At 41.0% G+C, this 23,364-nt stretch overlaps 1 protein-coding gene across 5 annotated transcripts; it reads right to left on the bottom strand.

Annotated features, from left to right (window-relative positions):
* bicdl2l (bicaudal-D-related protein 2-like) lies at nucleotides 1-23,334 on the bottom strand. 5 transcript variants are annotated; one of them, XM_069184330.1, is made up of 11 exons: nucleotides 23,277-23,334; nucleotides 22,000-22,263; nucleotides 19,674-19,889; nucleotides 11,994-12,110; nucleotides 11,585-11,731; nucleotides 10,481-10,660; nucleotides 5,942-6,106; nucleotides 4,223-4,300; nucleotides 3,239-3,348; nucleotides 2,781-2,901; nucleotides 1-1,916 (listed from the first exon to the last, which is right to left on the bottom strand). In XM_069184330.1, exons 2-11 carry the CDS (start codon nucleotides 22,246-22,248, stop codon nucleotides 1,686-1,688), a joined length of 1,614 nt encoding a protein of 537 aa, XP_069040431.1. In that variant the 5' UTR covers nucleotides 22,249-22,263; nucleotides 23,277-23,334; the 3' UTR covers nucleotides 1-1,685. The 5 variants fall into 5 exon arrangements, with proteins under 5 accessions (XP_069040431.1, XP_069040430.1, XP_069040433.1 ...); XM_069184329.1 differs by lacking the exon at nucleotides 23,277-23,334 and having other exon boundaries at nucleotides 22,000-22,435; XM_069184332.1 differs by lacking the exons at nucleotides 22,000-22,263; nucleotides 23,277-23,334 and adding an exon at nucleotides 21,087-21,207.
* Nucleotides 23,335-23,364: the final 30 nt, after the last annotated feature.

The following is a 23,364-nucleotide window of genomic DNA, read 5'->3' as shown; positions in this document are numbered from 1 at the left end:
TCCAGCCTCTATAAAATGATTTTATTTCTTAGTACAAACAATACAGCTTTATTTGTCCCAGAAACACACATTTCAATAAACACAAGGTATAAAGCATGGAAAGTACTTCTTATACATTCTCTTGTGATTGGTGAAAATAATTATAAATCTTGTTTTAGATCTGGTAAGATAAAGGACATAGGTACTGGCAACATTCAACATCATATCTAAGGTCACAAGAGTCACAGTGAGGGTTTTTTTACATATTAACAAAATACTATGGCTACATAATTCTTTAAATGATCAGTTGATGTTTCACAATGTGCCTACAATTTGTTGATCAAACTTAAAAAGGTTACTTTTTTTGCCTCTTTCATTTACACTTTAGTGATTACATTAGCTGTTTGCGTGTACAGTTTCCAACAGCTCCTTCATTGAAACACTTTTACAGTACTACTGACAGACAGAACAAGTAGCCCTGTGATTCTTTAATTAGAGAAACATTTTAGACATTTTTTTTACAATTTCATACTGTTGAATGTAACATTTTCCTTCTCAAGTTTTCAAAAGAGCTTACTGGAACAGAGTATTTAAAAGCTACCGCTGGCTCAAAACACCACCCAACAGAAGGGCTCCCATCTCCTCTCCCCAAGAATAAGCTGACTCTCGGGAGAGTGAGCCTGTGTCTAAGTTGAGATTGTGCTCTTATTGGTATCTTATTGCTCCTGTGCTCATACCTGGATTTCTCCAAATCCCTTCACAGCAAGTTGCTGAAACCTGATGACAGGTAAGGGGTATTTCTGCTGATATTCCAGCTGATTAATGAAGGCTGCCTACTAATGTCAAGCTGTGGAGCACTACAGATCACGTTTAGACCAGGGATGTCTGATCTGGATATCCTTCTAAGGGTGTCCAATGCTAGTCCCAGCTCCCTAGGACCCCTGGAGATTTTCTAGTCTCTTTAAAGCACCAGCGCCTAACTAGCTAGCTAAAAAACTGCCAGTTTGGTCCACTTAAGCCAATAATGAGTTGTAATGAGGTCACCTGCCCACCCAGAACTCCAGAAAATTGGAGTCTCCCATCAAGACCTGACACTTCGGCACATCTCTGCTGTTCCCAACCAAAAAAGCACCAGCCTTACGGCCACCCGCTGAAATCTATCTCTCACAGTGCACCTTGACAGCTGGATTATGAGTCTCTGATATTGGCTGAGCACCCTTTCCTGACTTCCATTAGAGTTACCTCATCTCGGCTCTGTGGGCAATCAACCTAAAAGTCCAAACTGGCTTGTGTTGAAGTTTCCACACATCGTGGGATACTGATCAATTCCACACGTTTTTTTATTCTGTCTGCATCATTCTGTGTGAATTCTTACGAAGCAGGAAAGACACAAATCAATTCATTGCTGTAACCTTCCTGTTCAGTTGTCTCGCAGAAAAAGGAACCGAACAATAGACCACTGTGAGTATATAAAGTAATGGCCTACACAGCATCTCTTTACACATCCTAAGAGCTAAATTCCTTCAGGATACAAACGGTAGGCCACTTTTTAAAAAGAAATTACTCCATCTCCCCGCATGAGTAATAAATAAAAGAATCAGAAATGGATTCTTCCAAGATCTATCCAGCAGATACTGCTGAGTAAATGTCCCGCTGTGTGACACAGTGATGTCCAGGGCTCAGGCTGGCCTAGCCTAATTCCCAGGCTACCCCAGCTTTCCACCTTTCAGCCATTCCTTCCAGTGAGCCGGTGTGCGCCTGGGCTCTGAGGCCTGGGAAGACGTAGAAGAGAGGTGTCTGGTTCTCAGCGTTGGGGTGCTGGGCCGGCGCAGGAAGGAAAGGCGGCCGGTCCCCGTGGACACAGAGTTCTTCCTCTGAGCCTGGTCTGTCTGCTGCTGGGTCTTCAGCTGCTGGTTAATAATAACTTGGATATCATCCTGCCAAAACATTTTAAGAAATAAAAACAGTCCATATTACTCAAGTGGACATTTTAAAAGCTCCTGTGGCTGAAAGGCCTTAGAATGTTTCCAGATGTTAGAAATTGTCTCTTTGGCTTCTCATTTAGAAAACAAATGTTACGCTTCTCTGAAACGATGAAATGATTGTGTTCCGGCTGTTTTAACTATCTGTTGCCACTAGAGGGAGCAGGATACACGAGAGAGAAGCCATCGCTGTGCAAATCTGAAGAAAGTGAACTTCGCCTTGGTACAGATCTTGGAACACAGACTTTAAACAGACCTGTGAGATCTTCATATCAATTAGCCACTAGCAATCAAACAGGCTAGATGGGCAGAATCTTTAGTTTGTAGACTCTTATGTTCTTTATATTTTCCATGGCCTCCAACAGATGCATAGCTGTCCCCATCAGTGCTGAACGATTTTAATAATTATCATCGTTACTCTGCATTAGTATTTTATGCTTTCAAGGCTATATTATTTAGCAAAATCTGCCACATTTGAACATTTTAGAAAATGATCTTAAAAAAATAAAAACCCACTGTGAATTGTTGTGGCATTTTCTTATTTCACTATTAAAATACCATGAGATGAAGTGTTATTAAAGGTACTATATCAGATTACTGACATCAAAATGTAGCCACTTAAAAAAAAGGCATACCTGTAACCAAAGTAAAATTCTATGAATAGCAATGGTTTAAAGGTTAGACCAAACCAATTCTTGACCCTTATAAGTTTTATTTAAAGATGGCGGTCCGCTCCTCCTGAAATATGGCATCCAAGAACCTCCCAAGCATTCCTGATGTACCACTGGCACCCCCTACAGGCAGCTCTGAGTACTGTACCTGCCAGGCCTCCAGCTCCTGAGACAGCTCCAGCTTGCGTTGAATGGCTTCCAGCAGCTGATTGTTCAGTGACATCATCTCATTCTTGCACTTAATCAGTTCATTCTCCATGGCGTTCTTCCTGAACACAAAATAAAAACATCCATTTAAATAATTCAAGTTTTGCTCATATAACGAAACAAATCCATTGCCGCAAAAGCTATCAAATTGACAATTTCCGATACTGTTTGAGCCGTTTTTCATTTTTATCCTACAAGTATTTCAGAATATCAAACTGTTGTTAACATCGAAACCCAGAGCAAAGTATATTAATTTATTAAAAAAACAATGGCTCACACAACAATATAAGCAATGAAAAACACTTGTTCCGGTATATTTTAATCAATAATACGATACAGCATTCTCACATGACACGGCTACCGGCTTCTGCTGCTCGGTGAGTGGGTGTCTCTACTCACTTTCCAATGGCCTCATCCCGATCCCAGATTGCCTGCTGTAGGATCTCGTCAGCCTTCATTCTTTCCGCACACAGCATCAGCTCCGAGTCCTCCTTCCCAGGCAGAGCGTTCTGGAATGACGGGGCAGAGGAAAATGCCGAGATTAATGCTAATCGGCAATGCAAGGTTCCAAGAACCACTTCATGGCTCCAGACGACCTTGAAACCACCCACAATAAAATAACCACAGCCTTCGTTTGTAAGTGTATTTTTGCAAGTACAGTTTCCTTGTACAGTACACTTGTCTTGAAGACACAGCAGCTCCCTTTCTGATACTAAGTTCTCTTGCCAAATTTGTTTTGGTAACCTCCGAAGCATGAACACCATTGCTGTAAACAATTCTTCACAAGATTATAAACTGCCTAATAAGATTCTAATTGTCCTTATTGTTGATGATAGTTAAAAGTATATTAATAATCAAAACTCTAATGACTCGTGTGTTCTGCTCTACTGGACTCTAGTATTGGTTGCCATGCTTTGGTGATGAAAACTTATCGCATAGTGGCACAGAGTTCAGAACCTAATCTTTCATCTGCAGAGAAATAACATGGAGCAGGGTCTGATGTATATGATTGTTTTCTATTCTGTTTTGTGTTGGTTTTTAAATTGACTATCGTCTATACATACGTTTATACAATCAAAATAGAGTTTTTAAGGGACCACTTCATATACACTGTGTCAAATAGTAATTTCTTGTTCCTAACCTCTGTCATTAGCAAATAAAGCCAAATGATTCAAACAAAATAATGTGAAGTTAGGATCCTGTGCTGAGATTGTGCCACTAGATTTTGGATTTTTCTTTTATGAGTTTGCGCTGTCCACATTTTAGCTATAAACTAACCATAAAACCTTTAAAAATATGTACCTGGAGCACATTTAACATTTTTATTAACTGGTCTAAGTCAGGTTTCCCAAGAGCAGATTTAAGCTCATGTGCCACCGTTACCTGATCTTGGAGCTGCTGTATCAAGTTCTGATTCTCACAAGGAATTCTCTTTTGCAAAACACTGGAGTGATTCAGCTCCTAGGAGACAGGACATTATACGGAGATCAGGTGTCAGTAAATCTATGTCACAGACATCTCTCTGTTGGTCTCATTGTGCATTGAGAACAAGTCAGAAGAGCCTTGGGGAAAGGAGAGGGCTCGGTTTCAGTATCAAATGCACCTTCCAAAATCACCTGCTCTTTCACTCAATCGGCTGACCACATACTGAAAAAACTTCAAGCAACACAAAGGCAGTGACAATGCTACAGATAAAATGGCAGTGTAGAAAGTGTTGGGTCAACCCATAGGCTATTTGCAAAAATGTTTTTTATAATAGATCTCCAAAGGGGCACAATAAAATCTTTTAAAGTACGTGGTGAACGTACTATGTGTTCGGAGTAACGTGCACTGTAAAATCACTGCTGAGGTGCTGGTGCCATCAGGATTTAGCACAGTTTGCTCTAAAGGCCCATAAGCTTTGTCCTGACCTTCACGTTATCTTGGTCACTCCCTCCCGAGTCATTCTCGGGAGAAATGTCAAGAAAGGTGACCAACTGAAACCGCAGGCTTTTTCAGAGACACAGAACACTCTAACTGAGGTGCAGAACTCAGCCCAATAAATGTTTTTTTTACCAAGGTTCAGATGAGAAGACAGCAAGCAATTTCTCCCTGGAATTAATAAAATCCTCCATGATGCCATTTCCCAAAAAGCTACACATTCTATAGAAAGCCCCCCTATTGTTAATAAACCACCATCTGAGAACAACAGCTACAGTAACAGCTAGTGCCACTGCTGCCAATGACTGACATGCCTTTGTCTGAGTAGGGATTTCTGTATCATAGTGAGAGGAGTCCCCACAAAATTGTAATTGACTACTGGAACACCCTACTTGCTGGGGTATCTAAAGCCACACTGAACAAACTTCAGAATGTCCAGAATTTGCCAGCCAGAACCCTTACCAGGTCTTGTGCAAGTGATCACATTACTTCTATCCTGGAGTCCTTACACTGGCTCCCTGTCAGGTTTCTTGTCAAGTTCAAAATCCTCATGCTCACCTTTCATCTGACTCTCATCCTTCTCCAAACCTCTCAACCTTCATTCACCTAATTCTGGTCTCCTGTCTGTATCCCCAGGCCTGTCTATACTCTATGGCCGACCAAGCCTTCTCTTGCCCCAGAGCTCTGGAATTCTATAAGGATATCAGATTGTCACCTTTTCTGAGCCCTATCAAATCAAGACTCAAAACTTTCTTCTTCAGAAGGCCTTTTTTTATCTTGTCCTGTTCATACCTCATGTATTTCCTACCGTGTTCCAAACCCTTATTGTAGTTGTGTAATCCTGCTGTCTCCTCCCACTGTTCACCTTTTTTTTTACACCTTTTATATTACAGACGTGCTTTGATGACCAGGTGCCAGCATGTGCTTGAACACAGCTGCATCCCAAAAAGGATATTTCTCCCCGTCCCTCCTTAATAAAACCCTGTAGTCATCCCACCAATCCAATTTTAGTCTTTTGTATTCACTAAAAATGAAAATGAGATGATGTAGGTGTGAGTAGTGTTTCACTGATTGCCTAGTCGTGACTCTGATAGAATGAGGTCAGCTCCTGTTCAGGTGGGTGTTGATGTAATTTTAGCTTCACAAAGAGTGGTGACACAGGAAGAACCTCAGAAGCCTCACCTGAGATGAGTGGCACTGTGCCAGCCTCTGTGCCATCTTTTTGATCTGCGACAGCATTACAAGCAGACTGTCCTGCTGGTTTTGAATATCCTTAAGGCCTTCTTCTGGGGAGCAGTCAGGTATTGGAAGCATCAGCTTCAGAATGGACAGCACTTCTCTGGTCACCTGCAAATGTTGAGATTTAGTATTGAGCACATGACACCACATTGCGGAACAGCCCCATTTTAAATGTTTCCAAATCAGAACTGGAATTGCCCAATACAGCAGAATTGAATGGCAAACTGAAGACAACCTGTTAGGAAGAGACTGATAAAAAAAGAGATTCTGACATAACAGTAGCTTTAAGTTATTGGCACCTCCTGTCTGAAAGCAGTTAATGCACAAATGCACATGTAACATTTGCTACTAGGTTGCAAGTTGCTTACTAGGAGGAGTCTGTGTTTAAGAGTCATTCAGTGAATAATATTTATTGTTCCACATGAAGGGGTCATGCCCAATTTTGTCAAGAGGAAAAAAATAACGGATGTAAATTGTAAAACAAAATCCAAAATAAGCACAAAGGGAAAAAATGCAAATAAAGTCATAAAATAACCTCCTTCAATGCTATAATTGTTTATGCCTCCTGCCTATGACACCTCCAGGATTACTGAAACATGCTTGCTTGCAGACTGATGTGGGTGTTTTCAGGTGCGTTCTTTGCAGAGAGACAGGAAGTCTCTTCATATAAAAGAAAGGGTAGATTGAAAAACATTTTGAAATTCACTTTTAACTTCGAGAAAAGCAACAATGAGAGTACAATATTTTACAGGATGAGTCACTTTGCTGTAATAGACTAAATTAGTGTGAAAATTGTTTGATTCTAGTGTATTATGAAGCATGAAAGTGGGGGGAAATTATTTATCTAGCATCTAGCATCTAGCTTGGAATACAGCATCTTACTCACCCTAGCTTTAACCCACCTAAATAATGACATGGCCAAACTTAATTATATGCCTGAATGTGTTAGAGAAAGGAGATATGCTAAAAGGCATTAAAAATGCAACAAATGCTAATGGATCCAACATTCATTTGCTGCATTTTGCAATACCTCTCAGTATATAAATATAATGCCAATGTTAAATTTCTATTTACTTCTATTTACGATCGAAAGCTCTGATGAAGCTCTGTAGGCCTGGAAGAATTATTTGATTGTCAGCATTATACACAGGAAGCACAAAAGCACATTGTATTTGTTTTAATTTCGGAGATAAAAACCTCTGGTGCATCTTCGTACCCAGTGTTCCAGATAAGTAATTATGGTTGACATCAAGTGTCTGGGATAGTTACAGTTACCAGGAGTGACAACAGTTCCTGCGCATGTCGTACACAGTCGGTAACAATAGCTGTTTTAAACTTCAAATGTACAGACCACAGAAAGAATGGCTCAACAGAGTGTGTGGGTTTTATTTTCTATTTATATACAGTATGTATGACTTGCTTATCAGAGGCAGTTTCCTTTAGGTTAACCACTACAATTTTCTTCAAGAGACCCAAGTCACATGCCTGTGTGATCATGAGAAGAGGATAAGAACACTGCATAGGCTGAAGTTAAGTGTTTTCCGCTCACTAAAATGACAAAAGTTCATTGACGATATCCTCGAATCCAATCTCAGATAAACAACCACAACTTAATGCCACTGTCATTTCAGAGAATCTCTGTATCTTAGAAATGTGTTTAATTAAGCATCACTTCTGAGTAATAATGATAACAAAAATAAGAACAACCACACACAGCAAACAAAACGGTTTTGACAATCCAAACCCAAACAGATCTGAGTGAAAACACTATCTTAATAGGTTAAAAAAAGTTCTGAAGCATTTAACAAATAGAGAATATGGAACTACAGTGCCTTGCGAAAGTATTCGGCCCCCTTGAACTTTTCAACCTTTTGCCACATTTCAGGCTTCAAACATAAAGATATAATTTTTTTATTTTATGTGAAGAATCACCAACAAGTGGGACACAATTGTGAAGTGGAACGAAATCTATTGGATTTTTGAAACTTTTTTAACTAATAAAAAAATGAAAAGTGGGGCGTGCAAAATTATTCGGCCCCTTTACTTTCAGTGCAGCAAACTCACTCCAGAAGTTCAGCGAGGATCTCTGAATGATCCAATGTTGTCCTAAATGACTGATGGTGATAAATAGAATCCACCTGTGTGTAATCAAGTCTCTGTATAAATGCACCTGCTCTGTGATAGTCTCAAGGTTCTGTTGAAAGCGCAGAGAGCATCATGAAGACCAAGGAACACACCAGGCAGGTCCGTAATACTGTTGTGGAGAAGTTTAAAGCCGGATTTTGATACAAAAATATTTCCTAAGCTTCAAACATCCCAAGGAGCACGGTGCAAGCGATCATCTTGAAATGGAAGGAGTATCAGACCACTGCAAATCTACCAAGACCTGGCCGTCCCTCTAAACTTTCAGCTCAGACAAGGAGAAGACTGATCAGAGATGCAGCCAAGAGGCCCATGATCACTCTGGATGAACTGCAGAGAACTACAGCTGAGGTGGGAGAGTCTGTCCATAGGACAACAATCAGTCTTACACTGCACAAATCTGGCCTTTATGGAAGAGTGGCAAGAAGAAAGCCATTTCTCAAAGATATCCATAAAAAGTCTCGTCTAAAGTTTGCCACAAGCCACCTGGGAGACACCCCAAACATGTGGAAGAAGGTGCTCTGGTCAGATGAAACCAAAATCGAACTTTTTGGCCACAATGCAAAACGATATGTTTGGCGTAAAAGCAACACAGCTCATCACCCTCAACACACCATCCCCACTGTCAAACATGGTGGTGGCAGCATCATGGTTTGGGCCTGCTTTTCTTCAGCAGGGACAGGGAAGATGGTTAAAATTGAGGGGAAGATGGATGCAGCCAAATACAGGACCATTCTGGATGAAAACCTGTTGGAGTCTGCAAAAGACCTGAAACTGGGACGGAGATTTATCTTCCAACAAGACAATGATCCCAAACATACAGCAAAATCTACAAAGGAATGGTTCACAAATAAACGTATCCAGGTGTTTGAATGGCCAAGTCAAAGTCCAGACCTGAATCCAATCGAGAATCTATGGAAAGAGCTGAAAACTGCTGTTCAAAAACGCTCTCCATCCAACCTCACTGAGCTCGAGCTGTTTTGCAAGGAAGAATGGGCAAGAATTTCAGTCTTTTGATGTGCAAAACTGATAGAGACATACCCCAAGCGACTTGCAGCTGTAATCGCAGCAAAAGGTGGCTTTACAAAGTATTAACGCAAGGGGGCCGAATAATTTTGCACGCCCCACTTTTCATTTTTTTATTAGTTAAAAAAGTTTCAAAAATCCAATAGATTTCGTTCCACTTCACAATTGTGTCCCACTTGTTGGTGATTCTTCACATAAAATAAAAAATTTATATCTTTATGTTGTAAGCCTGAAATGTGGCAAAAGGTTGAAAAGTTCAAGGGGGCCGAATACTTTCGCAAGGCACTGTATCTCCGGATGGGGTGCTAATCCCCAGCAATGCAGTCACCTGAACAGTTGAGGTAAAGCATTCAATAGCTGTGTGTGCCGTAGTGACTCAAACCCACAGTTCAGAACACTAACCACTATTCTACCCTGTATTAGCAATATGTTTTTTATTAGCTTGTCAGACATTAATGTGGTTCCTCTTTTAATGATTAAGCAGTCAGATTCCTAGATGATTTCCATTAGATCAGGTTTAAGAATAATGTGTCAGAGTGTGATTCACAGTCCCACTTTCTGCTGTGCTATTACATTACTTAATATAGACAGACATCCTGAGCTCGACAGAAACAAAATCTTTGAAACTCAGATTACTATAATACAGAATCCCACCTGAATCTGCTACTTCAAGTAGATAAGAGCCTAAACTAACACCATTTCTGAAACCAAGCTTCTGTTTTCTTTTGTTCTGCAGTATATACAGTAATTTAGCCTCGCTCAAACAGGTCCTACAGGACTTTATACAAACGAAAGAGAAGAGGCCATTTAGCTAGCATGTATGGTAGCAAATAGCTAATAGATCCAAAGGATCTCATCCAGCTGTTTCCTGAAAGCCCAGGGTATTGGCTTCTACAACTTGCAACTTGCCTGATTAGCTCGTGCCTCCAGATCTCAGTTATAAATGCACTCTCAAAGTTTCCACTTGTGGCCCCTGGTTCATGCTTCCCTGTTTATTCTGTTATTTAGTCTGTTAGGTTGACTTTCTCAATGCCTTTGAGGATTCCAAGCACTTGTTATCAGTTCCCCTCGTAATCTACGCTGTTCAAGACCTAACAATGATTCAGTTCTATCATCACATGGCAGATTAAGGTGGGAGGGTTTCTGATTGAAGCAGTACGTTATACATGTGAGGAAAGGGAGTGGCACTATGTTTTGATCTCTGTACACTCTGCAGTAGCTCAGCGTGGTTCTGGGATATCTGCCCTACTCCCAGCTCTTGCTGTATTAAGTATCATGACGATAGCATGAAGATTTGACACTGGATTGCTGTACCTGCTCCTTGTCCTGGCTCCAGCTCATACTGTCCAGGCTCTGCTCCAGCTCCGACTGCAGGGACACCTCCCCCCCGCTAGAATCCCGCAGTGAGGCCTCCTCCTGGAGCTCTTCGAGCTGTGACTGGAGATGCAGGCTTCTTCCTCGTGCGATCTCCACCTCCTGCTGACAGTCCTTCAGCTGCACACAGCACAGAAATGCACAGTCTGGTCAGGGCCAGCCCAGCAAACCACTCGGCAAGCACGCATTCGACCCCAGAGGGAGGCCTTCAGCATTCATCTCCGAGAGGCTTGCAGGTACACAGAGAAAAAGGTTTTTCATTAGTTGACCTGTAACTGCACGGTACATGGAAAGACAAAACCCGTAAAACAGGAAAAAAAACTTGAGGAATCATCAAATTTGCATTCAAAATGCATGTTGAGTCCTGCACTTAATGTTTAAATAAAGCGCATTGCCCTCGGATGTAAACAAATGCACGCTACATTCTTTGTTAACCAAAGCGTTACAGCTATGGGAGAGCTTGCAGATCCAGATTCCAGTTAGTCACTGCCTGAGCCTTAAAAACTTCCCAAGTATAGAATCTTGAGGTGCAAGTTAAACAGAAATCTTACAAGAAAGGATTCCAGACAAATAAATCCAGTAATTCTGCATGCTGATACCCACAGAGAGTGGAAAACATGGTAAGCAGTTTCTGTTGGACTGGTGCTCTATAAGCTTAGCCTCTTCAAAATGTGTTTATCACACAGCTACTAATTAAACAGTCAGGAAGTCTAAGTAATGGATCAAAGAACACATTTTTATTAAACACTTAAAGCCCTCTAACCTTTTAATAGCTCCCCTTGTTCATTTTCTGTGCAATGAAGGTAGTTCTCAAGACACAGTGTTCCAATCCTTGTGCAATCTACCGAATAGTCATGCATTTTCTCCCAGCACTATAATAAATGCCCTTATTCTTCACTGTAACAGAGCAGTCCACTTTATAAACCTATTATCAAAGCATTCTGTCGCTGCTCTGTCTTTGTGAAAAGTGACAGAATTAAAACCCAGGTGAAAAGTCCTTTGTACCCGGTACTCTCTGCCCAGTGCTGGTCTCAGTATATGTACCTGCAGTGTCTGTTGCCTGCTCTGCTCCTCCAGGCTGCTGACGTGCTTGTGCAGACTGGCCATGCTGTCCCGCAGAGCGGTCTTCTCCTGGCACAGCGCCTCAACCTGCCTCTCCAGATCGAGCTTCTTCTCCGACAGAGACGCCACCTGGTTCCCAGAGAGACACACGCAAGTAAGCATGGGACCGAGACAGTGGGGCATCCTCCATGACGTCAATTGAATCTCAGGTTACATAAAAGTCAGATTTGTTTAAATTTTTGCTTTATCAAGACCAGTAAATATATTCAGTAAAATTGTGGGAACGAGAGCTATCTAGAAGAGGTTTCCTTTAAGAGCCACAGCCAGCACTGGGGTGCATTACAACCTTTGTGTTTAACTTGTTCCAGTGAGCAGTGGGCTGCTGTCTCACCTGTTCCCTCAGAGTGTGGATCAGTTCCTCATCCTGTCTCCGAAAGCTGGCCTTCTTCTGAAACTCATCCTTCAGAGCCTGCACCTCTGCTGTGAGCGCCCTCTCTGCTTCAACTGCCTGCCCAGAGGAGAGACACATCCTGTCAGCTTTCAAGCCCCAGAGACTCACCACCACTGATCATTCACCTCCCTCTTTGATGGAGGTGTTATGATGGGAGTGACCCAGGGGCCAGTTACGCCACGATACAGCGCCGTTCTCTTTGTGTTAAAAGGCTCAGTAGGTTTGGTCAAGCAGTTTAACAGTAGTACTCGGTGGGCAGAGAGCCTGGACCGTCATCCACGCTCAGTGAGTCACTCATTTCATGAATGAACCCACGCTAGTAGCAACATTTCTTCACTTGCCTTGGGTCCCCACGTCAGCAGTGACACACTGAAAAAGCAGGAAGTCACATGGGCTGTTTTGACCACTCATTAAAACAAAAAAAGCCTTTGTGGATACTTAATAGCACATTTGTATTTTCACAGTGTGTCAAAGTTTATCACTCTTATGATGCATTTATTTTGCATCACTATGATTTGTCATGCATTGTTTTATACTTGTATTATATTACCCTGTTTTACTGCATCCAACACAAGGGTTCTCAGCTCTTTACCTGCCCACCCTGAGCTATAATATTCTAGGCTGTTCTGACAACGGCCTGCACTTGTTTCTGGATCTGAGAGAAACTGACTCATTCCCCAGGGTATCCTATTTCATGTGTCTCGGACACTGTCCAGCCCTTTGTACCCATGTGGTATCAGGGGACATTGCCATTCATCTGATCATTTTAATAGTCGCAATGAATCAGCTCTTTTTTCTCATCTAAAATCAGTCCCCTCCCTGTTACTTTTATAGAGGATAAAGCACTTGATTTCTTAGAGAACTTGATGGATGATGGATGCACTTTGTGACGATCATTTCTCTTCCTGTAAACACCTCACTCATACCAGCTAATTCAAGTTTTGCACATGCACCTAAAACCCCCCAAAACAAGTTCCATCATGGCAGTGGTCCCAGATGAAGACTTCTCCTAACCCTCTCTCACTCAGGGTGTGCCTGGCACCTCCACATGTTTTAGCAGTATCCTGTAACTGAGAGTTTACGGTTGTGTTGTCCTTTTCCATTTTAAAAATGCAAACAGAAATTTTTAAAGAATCAGTCATTCTACTGAGCCAGAAACACGAACTTTCTATACAACACTGCCTCAGTCCCCACCCCCCACCCCCCAACTGATACAACGTTGCCGAAAAAGACCAAAATTACAGTTCACTTCACTAACGCTGCCCCAGTGTTCCATTTGCAACAAAAACAACAATTCAGACATTAGAGCCGAAGTGCAGAGCAAAAGGTTCCCCATTCAAAGCCCTGAATCAGCAGTTTGTCAGAGCTGTTTCAAGTCACATCACACGGCGACAATGGCAGATGAAAGCCCAGCAGCAGATGGAGCGTGGTATCTTGGTCTTGGCAATGACATCATCACGCCACATTAGGCAGAGCGTGGAAAGCACACAGAGGGAGCACGAGAGGAGCTGGGATAGAGAGAAAGCCAGAAAAAGAGTAAGACAGCAAGAAAGATGAGTCCTGTTTTTTTTTTGGCTTGGGATGCCTTGAGCAATTGACCAGCAACAATTTAAGCAGTGTTACAGTGGGATACTATAACCTAATTTATTCATTTAAATAACACTTTTATCCAAAGCTACTTACAGTTGTACTCATTTTTATAGCCAGGCATTATTAAGCAAACGTGGTGCTCAAGGATACAACAACCGTGTCTCACCTGGGATTCGAACCTGCAACATTCCAGCACCCTAACCCCTGCTCCACACTGCTGTCTTCCCCTCTTCAATGGGGGGGAGAGCACCTATAGCTTATGCATCAGCTAAGAGGCCCGTTGGCTCAGGCGGAATAACAAAGCAAACACAGAATTCGGTCCCCCACCTCGCGAGCCCCACCCCCCCCCTCAGCTTGGGCAGCACAGGCCAGATGAAACAGCTGACACCCCAAGCCACACTGACCCCCAGGGGGACTCGAACGGCTGCTGTGATGGACAAACGCGTCCCCAGAGAGTGATTTAGGAGAGTCACGCGGGCTTCGGACACACACTGTGCGAGAACAAACACAGGAAGGAGTTACTGGCACGTGCAACAACAACTCTAATTTTCACTGCGTTACACCGGTCTTAGTTTGGATGAGGAAGGAAGATTATATTTAAATATATAAATATATTAAATATTGGCTCAGACATATTAAAACCAGTTTAAAAATGTATAACATTATAAAAGTAGCAAGAATGTCTGCCATTGCACTCTTTTCAAATTCTGCTTTCTTGCACCATAAATTAGTTTTTGCTGCGATTCACGACTTGATTATGATAGATTAATTTTTAATTTATCATACATTTATAATGGGTCTTAAGGCCCTCAACTAAGAAGCCGCTTTCGGGTACAGACATCTTTGGGTGTAGAAACTTCTTTTCTGCCTCTATGTCACAAGGGTAATGAAACAGAATTGTGCTCTGGGTGAGATATCATATACCCGGTTGACTGACCTCTATAAACTAAAGAACAAATGAAGCTGAATTCTGTCATTTTTGGGATGAGCAAGGTTTCAGTGTGCAGAGATAAAATATAGCATTAAGAGTTACCAGAGAGATTTTTTTTTCAGATACATAACATAAACATAATCTCTGAAAATACAAAAAATGCACAGAACCTTGCCAGTGATTTAAAAACAAACAGGAAAGAATGGGTGTAACCCACCATCATAGGTCCCTGTGTAGCAAGTGTAAGATAAAAGAATCAAGAATCTTTTGGGCAAACGGGCTGTTTATAAACCAGCCATTTTAGTTATCAGCACTTTCTAGTCCATAACAGTTTAAATGTCTACAACCACTAAATCAGAGCCTAATTCTTGTGACCTCTTGCTCCTGCCTCATTCACACACCAGCTCCTTCTTTGCTCTATGATATTGGTCCAGTTGATATCCCTGTCTACATTTTCATACTTTAGGAAGCACACTTAACCTCCAAGTGTGTCACCACCAAATCATAAAGAATGCCCCATATCTCTTACCATTGCAGTGTTTTAAATTGCTACAGATACTGCCATTTCAGAAGACATAACAGGTACGAAAAAGCACTTGACAGAGAGATACGAGTCCTGAAAGCTTCACAGTTCATTGGTTCAACACAAGGACTCTGTCTGAGGAAAGTGCCCAGATTAAAGGCTTAGATTATAAAATGAAAAGAGCAGGCTCAATATTTGTATTGTATTCCACAGGCTACTCAAGCTTCTTAAGAGCTTAACGTCTACAACAGCTCATTACACACTGCTCAGCATCCCTACTCCCTACAATCTCAATGTCTCTGTGGAACACAAATCCAAACTTTCAGAAACATGCAATATGCTTATGAAAGCAGTACCTCAAAGCGCTACAATCATAGCCGGGCACAGAACATCTCGTTCAGTCAAAAAATACTTCCAGAGAGGTTTATAGTAATGTCCATTCTTAATTAGATTTTGAATAAAAACACAAAGGCAAAAATCCATCTACCTAGATATTTAATCTGTCTAGTCACAGACCTGAAAAAGTAGAAGCAAGAGGTTACTTTTAAAAAGATCTCATCTTGTCGGCAGAGCTTACACAACAAAAAACAAATATCATAACTGTGTCAGAAAAAGGGCCACAATCACTGCAGAGCACAGAACATCTTGTTCAATCAAAAACTACTTCCAGAGAGTTTTATAGTATTGCCCATTCTATGTTAAATTTAGATGAACATAGAATTATTAAGATAAAACTTCTGTCCAGAACACAGTAGGAAATTTCACTTGCATGATTTATTTCCTCATATTTATGCATACTCTAGCATGAACATTTGATATATTATAACTCACAATGGATTAGGTTTTGGCCAAGCAAGCAAGTGATAAAAAGAATATTTGAAAGCTTGGGATTCAAACCTACTGTACATGAACCCCAACCAATTAAAAACATTTAGCAAAAGAACACGTTCTCAGAGTGCACAAGAGAACACTACATAATGATTATTCATAATATTGAAATTAATGTAGCTGCATACCACATAATGATAACAGCATTGTCATTATCAAAGAAAACCTCCATCAGCTGAGGCTCTGCTCCAATCTGTTTGAGAAACAAAAACTTAAAGTCCAGAATATGTCAGGTTCAAGGGCCACTTGAGAATAAGCTGTCTGACATTACTGACCACACACCGCTCATGAAAGGATAAATACAGCTTAGGCTCATTTTTATAAGCTTATAGTTTTGGTCCTGCTGCTAGCACAATGATTAATTCACCAGTCAGATCTGGTACACTGCCCAAGTGATCTATTAACAATGGCTAAGAAAACGCTAACTAACAATGACGGTAAATTCTCTACACAAGGAAAACCATCTCCCGAGAAAATATGTTACCCCACTGCATTCCTGGAGCAATGCTCACATGAAGCTTTTCTTTTGCTGCAGGGGTTTGAAAACTGGCCCAGCTTGAAATGAGTATCTCAAAAATGCATAGCATGCTTCAGTGTTTTGTGTGCAGACTACAACACTGTACAGCTGGAATCCAGGGAATGCTCTTGAAAGATTTAGGTGCTTACAAGCTGACCTATTTTATTAATTGGAAAAGCCATAATAAACTGTTGCATACATAATCCACACTTGTGTACATAAACTCTCACATGTTAAGCTAACATTACACTGTTATTACAGAAATGTAGTGAGATGTGTTTCTAAGTGTTTAAATACAAAAACAAACATAAGATATTACAGCGATATTGTTTCAGGTGCACTGCAAATGTTGCTCATTGCCAACACAACTGTGTCAACATTACAAGAAGAACCGATGGTGGGATAATATTTAGAAATAGCAGGTCTGCTGGAAGCCACAGTACAATGGAAGCACTTACAAATAGTTTCAGATTTTGTAAAGCCAAATGATCTCTTGAGAAAATCTTGATAAACAAGGTAAAACTGTAGAACTTCTCCCCCTGTTCACATCATTAACCTCCCCCATCCCTTTCCTCCCCCAGATTCCACACAGAAATGGCACAGATTCAAACCCAGGAACGGAGAGATACAGCTCTTACTCACCCTGAGAGGTACTGACGACCTCCTCTCAGAAGCGGTATTTGTCACAACATCAGGTAAAGAGCTGTCTGCAGAGGGACTGGGAGGACACTTTGCGGTATTAAATTCTATCTTGACAGAGCAACTGGACTCTGAAGACTCCCAGTTCTGCCATTCATTCACTGCTCTTGGAAACACAGACGAATCCATAGTCTCTTACTCAGGCAAATATCTCTGTAAGACTTCCTTCTCTGTAAGTGCTCAGATGGAGTGATAATTTTGTAAACACGCTTTTCCTGCCCTTGGAATTCTGTAAAACACTTGCCATAGGCCAGAGCTGTCTTCAAAGCATGAGACTAATGAGCAATGTTTTAAAGGAGACTACGCCTTCTACAATGAGGGAGAGACAGTCACAGAGTATAAGATGTAAACTACAGGCCTTCTCAAAACCTATATCCAAGAAATGTTTTGAGCATCAAAACCAGCTTGTTCCTGATCTTATGAAAATATTCTTCAACCTAGGTAAACACAGACCTGTAATACTTTCCACTTCCTGTGCTGTGGATTGGAATAGATTTGGAGGCTTTCAAGTTCCATCAAGAACAATGAACTAAAATGAATTACAGATCTTGAATCCTGAACACGCCAAATACAGTTAATAAGAAGTGAGACAAATACCGTATACCACACTATTGCAGTTTCATATTAATTACTGACATACCAGACAGAACATAACTTCCAAGCAACAGAAAGAATTCTACATATTTATAGAAAATTTAGAAATCACCCAGGCTAAACACATATAATATATAATTTAAATAAATGCAGAAAAGGTCTGGCTACCAATTCCACACCTATAACTATTATGTACAACATGAATAAACCAACTAAAAGACAAAACAGGACCTCTGATAGCTTTCCATTGAGGTCCCAGCCCTTGAATTATTTTTCTTACATGTGATTTTCAACGGTTCATGCACATCGAGGTCTTGCATTTTGAATGACACCTTTTAGTTATTTCCTTAAAGATCTTTTAAAATTTCTCAGCTACACAAAACATAGTCTAACTAAACCAGGAACTGCAATGTAGACTGTTTAGTGCCAGGAATCACGATCCTTCAACTCTAACGTCATGAGTGGAAAAAAAACTTTCCTTGTTTCCTTGTTGTTCTGCTGGCCTGTCTTGATTTGCTTCCTGTAACTCATTACACACTTCCTTAAGGAGTTTATAGAAAAACTTATAATGTCCAAATTAGCCAGTTTTCAAAGAACATCATACTGTTTACCTTCCATTGAGATTTCAGAGTCTGAAATCTTAATAGTTATATTTGACAATTTGTTACACCACTGTTAAATGTTGCTGACAGGTGTTGCCTGTAGTACATTAAGTTTCAGTGGTAGTGTTCAACAAAGCCACACCTACACTATTTTTAGCTCAGAGACAGGTATAAGAGGCAGGTGAGGCCCAACTACAATCTAAGGCTACTTTGATAAGGTTCCTAGTCATGGGAAAGTTGATTTTCCTCCCTACTGTGCAGAATTGTTTAAAAATGATGTCATGCTCCTTTTTCTGTAGCCATAATGAACCACGAGGCAGGCAACTAACAAACTACTAACCTTTACCTCATAGAGTAAACTATCATCTTAAGAAAACTTTAGAACGGTGTTATAAGAAATAAAGCATATTTAGTTACATGCATGAAAAACTGCCCACCACCAGAAAACAAATCTAACCTAATGATCAATGAAAAGAGGCATAACTCGTTTTTATAGTAAATGTGTATTTGAAAAGTATTGTGATTTAAAGCAATTACCAGAAGAATCCCTCAATCGTCTAAATTTGGTTAATATTCAAATCACTTGCATTGAAAATCTGCATTGACAAAATGCAGTAAAGCATAGTTCATGCTCCATTACCTCGAGCCTGTATGAAGATATTTTCAACAGTGCTTTTTCAACATTTCCAGAGGCTAAACAGCTAAACATGTCCTGTCACAAGATGAAAGGAGTATGTGGGAAGTTCCAGTCGATTTCCTTCATGAAACAATTCTTGCAGGCGCAGAAAATGAAAATTCTGTGGCATCAAAGGTATGCGTGGAGGGCTGACGAGTACCATCAATGAAACGGCTTGAAATGTAATCTGTTTCAGGGCAAGCCGAGTTACACAATCCTACCTAAAATTCCCAGAGTTTGGAAAATCCCTAATTTAGAGGAAAATAGACTGGCTTATTGTCGTAACCCGCCCAGCTGGGGGAACGCCAACTTTCTTTGGAACCCCCACACCCTTCTTTTGGGAAGAAAGACCCAGGGTGTGACTAAAAGGAGAAAAGAAGTAAAATAAAGGCAACACTTTGGCAGAGAGAGGGATGCACAGGCGCTGATACTTTCACTTGGGTCAGCAGAAGTGGATGAGTTTAGAGATGACCACCTCTTGAACTTTCATTTAAAACTCCATTACTTCCCTCCGTTGAAGGCTGTATGTTTTAGCTGATTGCTTTTTTTCCCCCATTTTTAATCTGATATGGCTCCACCTCGTCTTAAAAACCGCATTACCTTATCGAGCTGCTCGAGGAGCTGGTGGTTCTGCTCGGTGAGCTCTCTCGCCATCTTGTTCTTCTCCCGCTCAGTGGTGCGCAGGGCCTGGGTCAGCCTCTGCACCTCGCTGCTCAGCTCCCTCATATCCTTCTCCAGCTCCGTCACCTGGCTCTCCCACTGGGACTGCTGCCCCTCCAGCCTCACCTGCAGCTCATGTCTGCCCTGCTCCAGCTCCTGGCGGGGGGTAGACACAGACCAACAACCGGCTGAGGCACACTGGTCAGCTTGGCCAGAAAGCAGGAACTTAGGGGTTTCAAATGCTTCCAGTTTGCTCCTTTATCTTCAATATGGTAAAAACAGAGCACGATTCCAAATGGAGACTGGGCTGGACAGACTTCAAAGAAGTCATTATAAGTTTATCATATTGTGATTTGTAAAGAAAAATCACAAACGAGACTCAGACAGACTATGTTTGTGATGACTTGTTTGCTGAAGATTTTTTCTTTCACATGGTCCAGATTAGAAGGCTGTCAAAGGAGGACAATGCTGTCTCACTCTCCACACGATCGTATCATATGTACTGTTAAAACACGTGGGACATTTCCTGTGAAATATTTACCTGATTAGTTAAATACAAAAGTATTTAAAGGGAGAGCTCAAACTGCAAAGACATTTTCACAGTTTGGAATGAGCAGCCTTCTTCAAACACTTTGTAAAACATAGAGATTTGGCTCAAATTCAATATTCATTTTAAGATCTGTTGTTAGACTTAGATATCTGATTTTTGCACTTTACTACTGAATAAAACAGTCCGTTTTTTACATTAAGACCTAAGAAGGTTCTACAACAACACTTAACACTATTTGATCATTATTCCTGTTATGCCCTGTTTTGTGAGCAGCATCAGGGAATAAGAAGATAATGTCATTTATCAAAGAAAGATTACTTTTCACCTAGACACTAGACTAGACACGTCTCTCAGGCGAAGTGCTCACCACTCTCAGCAATTTCCTCCTGAGACGTTCAATAAGACCATGTCACAAAAAAATATAAATTGGCACATAACGAATGTAGGTGCGCTTGGTCAGCGGCGCGACATAAATACTGTACATAACGGTAAAAAAACAGTTTTTTCCCTCATAGATTAACTTCACCAGAAACAATACAAAAACAACTATGTACAATAGCTCAATAAGAGTGAGAAATACAAAGGCTTTTCTGTCTGATCGTGACGTTCACTGCTGCTTATCGTGCAAAGTCCCAACTACAAGGATTCATAAAATGAAGAATGTATTTGAATTGCCTCTCTCGGGGTGGTATATTTATGCCCTTGTTAAGCTGTATTTCACTCCCCTGGCTGCACCGAAATCTCCAGAAAACTCGTTTAAGTACCACAGGTATTTACGGTGAACAAGTGCCTCTATAACTTACGGCTTTTGGTTGTTCCACGAAGAACAGGGAACGTCTATACTTTGAGTTCCCAGCGATGCGGTTTTCTGCACTCTGGTTTCTAGGCAATTCACCCAGAGATGGCATGCTCCCAAGATCACAGAGAAGGGTCACTATCAACAAGTTATTTAATGTCCCTTCTTTTATCTGCGGGATAGCGGAAGCGTGATTCATCTGCAGATGAAACAATCCAAGCACTAGCCTAACTTTTCCATCACCCATCGCTCTGACGCACCAGGTACGAGCATTAAAACATGATGCCTAATCCATTGCCATCGAAAAGAACATTATTTTAGCACCGTTACCATTTTCGTGTGGACTTGTTTTATATAGAAAATATTAGACAAAATCCAAACTGTAAACACCTGTCAAAAACTATGTTTTTATTCCCGTTCCAGAAAAGTTGAAGAAGCGAAGGACCCCTCATTATTAAAAAAAGAAGGGGGTTTATTATATGCATTCAACCCGATGTTGGACATAGGTATATTGTCACAGTAATTGACATGTATTTAATATCGGATAATGCAACATAGGAGTATCAGCTCTGAGGTTAAAGAATGTAATAATTGGTCAGCTTAAAGCACTTAAAATGGCAAACACAAAATGCCAACAAATAATTGTAAAAAAAAACTAATTAAAAACCCGTACCGCACCATGCTGGTTCTGGAATGTGTAAATCTAAAATGCTTTGTACATAAACGTGACTCACTGTTTCTTAACACTAAAATTAGTTCAGTGGGGGTTTTGTTTCTTTGTTATTTTAACTGAGGCTAGTGGAAAACCAGACGGCACACACAGTAACGGTATATTCGCAGCGTGTGTGCAGGCAAAGCGGGGTGACAGGATAACCACAGACGGTTCCATACACCAGACTGCGTTGTGTTCATGCCCTTACCTCTAATCTGTCCGCGTACTTCTCATGAAGTTTTTCGTTCTGTTCTTTGAGTTCGCCGTTTTCCCGAAGAAGCGCATTCCCCAGCTCGGCAGCCAGAATCAAATCCTCTTCCTTTTGTTTCAGAGTCACCAAAAGTTCGCTGGGGTCCTGACAGCCGGACAGATCTTCCGAGTCAAAATCGAAAGAATAAAACTCTTCCTCCGGTTCTAACGCGTGTGACTTCACTCCCCATCCATCCAATCGACTCATGACTTTTAATTAAAACTAAAAAAAAAAGATAACAAAAACTAAGTCAGTCTTAAAAGTGCATAAGAGACGCGGATTTTGTACTGCCTTTCAAGCAAAGTTCAAAAAACACCATCCATACATATAGTACATAGGCTTTAACCAGGCTGTGAGTCGAGTGTGCGGTCGACTGACGCCTACTGTAGGTTTGTTGATCACCCAGAGTGGATCTGAAAGGGAAAAAAGTGGGCAGGTCCTTTATAATTCTCAGGTGACTTCACTAGAGACAAAACCTGGAGAGGACACGCCGCGTCACCAAGCAACAGATGGCAATACGAGAAGCAATCTTTCCTATCATAAAAAACGATGGGGGTTTCATAATTGGCGTTTCAGATTGAGCAAATTCAGAGCTCTCTCACTCCGAACCGATATGAAACCCGGGAGACGGGCTTTTGTTGCTTTGGGTGGGAATCAGGTGCTGGTGAGAGATTGAAAAATTGAAATTAGTAGGACTTTCAGGGAGCAATTTAAAAATGCCAGAGGCGCCATCAAAAAGCCCGGCGTCTCAAAATTGCATTTGTGTTCAGTTCAGTATTAAAACCCACTCCATAAGGCCCTTTCAGCAACTTTTCAGAATCCCAGCTGGTTTTCAGGTGAATATTATCATGCATTCTGTTCGTGTAACGCTATGAAATCCCTTTCAAACGAATCATATAGACGGACTGATAACTATTATAATACAATATTAATTAATAAAGGTTTTCAATGTTAACTAAATGGACCATGTAATCCGATTTATACTGTAGAATACCAGATTGTGTAATTCTACTTGTGTGGAAGGGGGTGTCTATTGATCCAACACAGTAACAATTATGTAACTAAGGCATAAACTAACGTTTGCTATTCCAAAACATGCAAAAGGTAAATATACATATATCATAAATAAATCAAATCACATCCAGAGGAATATGTGTGCAGAAATAAGAACTTCCCTTTTTACCCCCAAAAATTAACAAAGCATTTGGGTTTTTGTGTTTAAGATATTGACTCACCTCTGCCTGAAACCCCTTGTCGGCCAGTTATTTTCTGACACATGACGCCTGATTTGAGCTGTGTCTGTGAGGGCATCCTGAGTGCACA

The sequence above is a fragment of the Lepisosteus oculatus genome, chromosome 26 (genome assembly GCF_040954835.1).
Source record: "Lepisosteus oculatus isolate fLepOcu1 chromosome 26, fLepOcu1.hap2, whole genome shotgun sequence".
NCBI lineage: Eukaryota > Metazoa > Chordata > Actinopteri > Semionotiformes > Lepisosteidae > Lepisosteus > Lepisosteus oculatus.
Note: the sequence above shows the minus strand (reverse complement) of the source record. Positions and strands in the feature narration are given on the sequence as shown.

Bases quoted from the DNA above. Each gene is read 5' to 3' on its own strand.
- bicdl2l (XM_069184330.1), bottom strand. From the start codon at position 22,248: ATGAGTCGATTGGATGGATGGGGAGTGAAGTCACACGCGTTAGAACCG. The intron at 11,732-11,993 runs GTGAGACAGCAG...TCTGGGAACCAG, and splicing joins TCCACACTCTGAGGGAACAG to GTGGCGTCTCTGTCGGAGAA. The intron at 4,301-5,941 runs GTGAGGCTTCTG...CCTGTCTCCTAG, and splicing joins CACAGTGCCACTCATCTCAG to GAGCTGAATCACTCCAGTGT.